We start from the raw sequence: 3,334 nt of genomic DNA, 5'->3' as shown, positions 1-3,334 counted from the left end.
TTTTTGAGAAGTTGATTTTATTTCAAACTTATATCTACTATATTTTCCTTAACTTCATCCTAAAATCCCTATGTATTTCTCTTGGATATAATTTAAACCTCAAGACAATAAAATATACTCTTGAGGACATTTAAGAATTTTTTTCTTCTAAGATTGTTGATAATACCTAAAATTAGTCACAAGTAGTGACACAAATAGTTTCAAATGTTAGGTCTAAGAATATAAAACAGAACAAAATACATGAAACTGAAAAATACCACCTATCACTTCTCCATTCTCCACAGAAGCATTATGTGTAATTCTAGTCATCCAAACCTTGTTTCCTAGCTCATGTGGATGTTGTTAGCTTTTAAATAGAAAGTGTTTGACTTGGACTAAACTGGGGAGAAGAATGAAACAATATATAACATTTTGAAGTAGTGATTTTTCATCTGTAGGAGTATGTTGAACTATGGAGCACCAACAAATGAGATATTGTCAACTTGTAAATAGAATAAGGAAGCCCTCTGTTATAATGCAGAAATCTCTAAAGATTATATTGTTTCATGAAAATAAGGTGTAGAAGAATATAAATAGTATGCCATCGTTCTGTGTAACAAGGGAATAAGATTATATATTCATATTTTCTTGTACTTATATAAAGAAACACTGAAAGATACATAAGAAACTAGTAAATGACTACCTATAAGGGAAAGATAGCGACATTTTTTCAGTGTTGTTTCGATATTAGAACCAGGTCAAGAAAGAATTTTTTTAAAAAACTCCTAAGTAAATTAAAATTTAAAGTTAAAAATAATCACTCACTACAAAAAAAAATAAAATGCCTCAAATGAGAGATAAGTGGAAGGAATCTTTCCTGGAACTCCACTGTAAATTAAATAGGCTGTACATTTATTGAAACATATAGATGGGAGGGTTTGTTGAGCTAAAAAGCAAAACCTCAGTGCCTTATAAGTGCTCTAAATTCTACATGGCAACACAGTGCTTCCAGTGGCTTAGTAGAAAGAGCATTGCACTAGGAATTAGGAGAGAGGGTTTTAGTTCCAGCTCCATTAACTAGCTGTATGATCTTACACAGTCACTTCCTAGAGCTTCTGTTTCCATATCTGTCAAATAAGGGCATGCAGAAGTGATCTCTGAGGTCCCTTAGAGCGTTTCTATTACTCTTAAGTTACCTGTGTGTGAATTTGGTATTCCAATCCAGACTGTTATCACAATAGATTTTTCATTTTTTTGGTCTCCTGGCCTTAGTATAAAGTTTTTTAACACTCAGTCAGTGTTAAGGGAAAGAAATCTTTTTATGTATGACCTTGATAATAATCAATAGGTAGTGCTGAGAGGCATGGAGGTTATAAAAAGCAATCAACATGCAAGACTGATCATACTTTTCTGTCTACTTTTGTATATGTTTGAAATTTTCTATAACAAAAGTTTAAATAAAGAAAAACCCCAAAATGCTCATAAGTCACAGGAAAAATACAATGAGGCCTATATTTTCACAATAAATATCTGAAGTGAGATATCAGATTTTTAGCTAAGTGTCTTGGTCTTTGCAAAATTTTAAATCATGAGCAATATTTGTTATGACTAGCCATTGAGCTACTAATAATATATGGTTGCTTCAATACCTTGGTTCCTAAACTGAAGGCTGAATTACTAAACCTCTACAGGGAGAAGCCTTCTGTATATTTATGGGAGGATTCATCTGCCCCCTTTTGTAGGTTAAAAGCAAATTATCCTATCTTATGTGAATGGAAACTAATCTAATAGTTTACATTACAGATTTTACTGCAATTATTTTTAAATTAATTTTTAAATACTCAGTGAACTACCTTTGACATTTTGTATTCAGGCTGCATACAATTTTTAAGACTTTTTTTTTAAAGTTTTTAAAAACTAGGATGAAGGAGTTTTCCTCAAGTACATGTAGAAGACTTTTGGAACAGATGTGTGTGAGAGTATGTTGATGAAGTCAACATAATATTCAGTATTGCAAAGTATGGATGTCACTGACCAAAGAGATTCCGACAGATATATTTAAGATATTATGCATCTCTCAGCATAAAAATAAGAACGTTTTCACTGGTCTTCCTTGGAGCTTCCTATACTAGGGGATTAATCTCTTATTGTTCTCTCAGAGACAAAGTAAGAACCAGGACCCTTGCTACCATGCCTAGTGGTCTAACATCATGAAATTTTGCCCTACCTGTTCCAAGGAGCTAGCTGGATTCAGCCACAGGGTGGACTTTCCGATGCTGGACAAGGTTGCAGTGGTAACTGAAGTTCTTGCCACACTGCTCACATTCATAAGGTCTTTCTCCAGTGTGAATTCTCTGATGCTTAATGAGGACAGAACGTCGACTAAAGCTCTTACTGCACTGACTGCACTGGTAAGGTTTCTCCCCCGTGTGGATCCTCAGGTGATGGAAAAGCCCAGCGTTCTGGCTGAAGGCTTTACCACAAACGCTGCACTGGTAGCGCTTCTCCCCAGTGTGGAGTCTCTGGTGCTGGAAGAGGCCTGACCGCTGGCTGAAGGCCCGCCCACATTCATCACACTCATAGGGCTTCTCGCCCGTGTGCGTTCTCTGGTGCTCGATGAGGATGGAATTCTGGGTGAAGCTTTTCCCACATTCACCACAGATATAGGGTCTCTCCACTGAAGAGCTTACCCGTTGCCTTTCCCATCTGCCTTCATGGTCACAGGTCTCTCCACACTCAGGCACTGGAATAATATTACCATTCAATTTTTCAGGTACTTCCACACGAGATTTCGTTTCTTTAGACAGATCCCTCTCTGGGGCTAACTCCACATTCCAAGTCCCAGCCTCATCATCTGAAATAGTAAATGGATGGCATGAATGTTATGTCTCCAAAGAAGAAAGAAAAAAACTGGTCAGGAGAGTGGGTGGAAAGGGACAAGCAACACATTTTCTGTTTACTTTCCCACTCTCAACGATTATACCAGGACTTCAGGAGAAGATGCCGTGTATCGTAACCGCTTGCTTACTGTCTGCGCCTCCCACCAGACTGTAAACTTCCTGAGGGCAGGAACCACATCTACCTTCCTCATCACTGCTTCCCCCATACCCAGCTCAGTGCCTGGCACACAGCAGACACTAAGTAAATGTGCTGAATCAATGACCATTCAGGGAATGAGTTAGGCTTCCTGAGGAAATTCTAATCCTCACCAATCTCCTGAACCGGGCACATGCCTCGCAAGTTCCACTGAGGCTGCTCTTCCAAGGTTTGGAGCTGGCCACCAGACGACTCCTGGGCTGCTCCTAGAGTTGCTTTCTCCTTCACAAGCTCTTCCTGTTCATGATCATGGACTGGG

At 38.3% G+C, this 3,334-nt stretch overlaps 1 protein-coding gene across 1 annotated transcript in view; it reads right to left on the bottom strand.

Annotated features, from left to right (window-relative positions):
• Positions 1 to 2,219: 2,219 nt before the first annotated feature.
• The window catches only part of LOC309967667 (zinc finger and SCAN domain-containing protein 23-like), a gene marked incomplete at both ends in the record, with an annotated part of 104,675 nt that continues 103,560 nt past the window's right edge, over positions 2,220 to 3,334 (bottom strand). The window contains 2 exons of the mRNA XM_082848434.1: positions 2,220 to 2,833; positions 3,189 to 3,329. Of these exons, the coding sequence (XP_082704560.1) occupies positions 2,220 to 2,833; positions 3,189 to 3,329 (755 nt within the window). The remainder of the gene's footprint in view (positions 2,834 to 3,188; positions 3,330 to 3,334) is intronic.

This window comes from Leucopleurus acutus (assembly GCF_964270905.1).
Source record: "Leucopleurus acutus genome assembly, chromosome: 10".
In the NCBI taxonomy this organism is placed as follows: domain Eukaryota; kingdom Metazoa; phylum Chordata; class Mammalia; order Artiodactyla; family Delphinidae; genus Leucopleurus; species Leucopleurus acutus.
The sequence above is the reverse complement of the archived record's forward strand: the minus strand, read 5'-3'. Positions and strand labels throughout refer to the sequence as shown.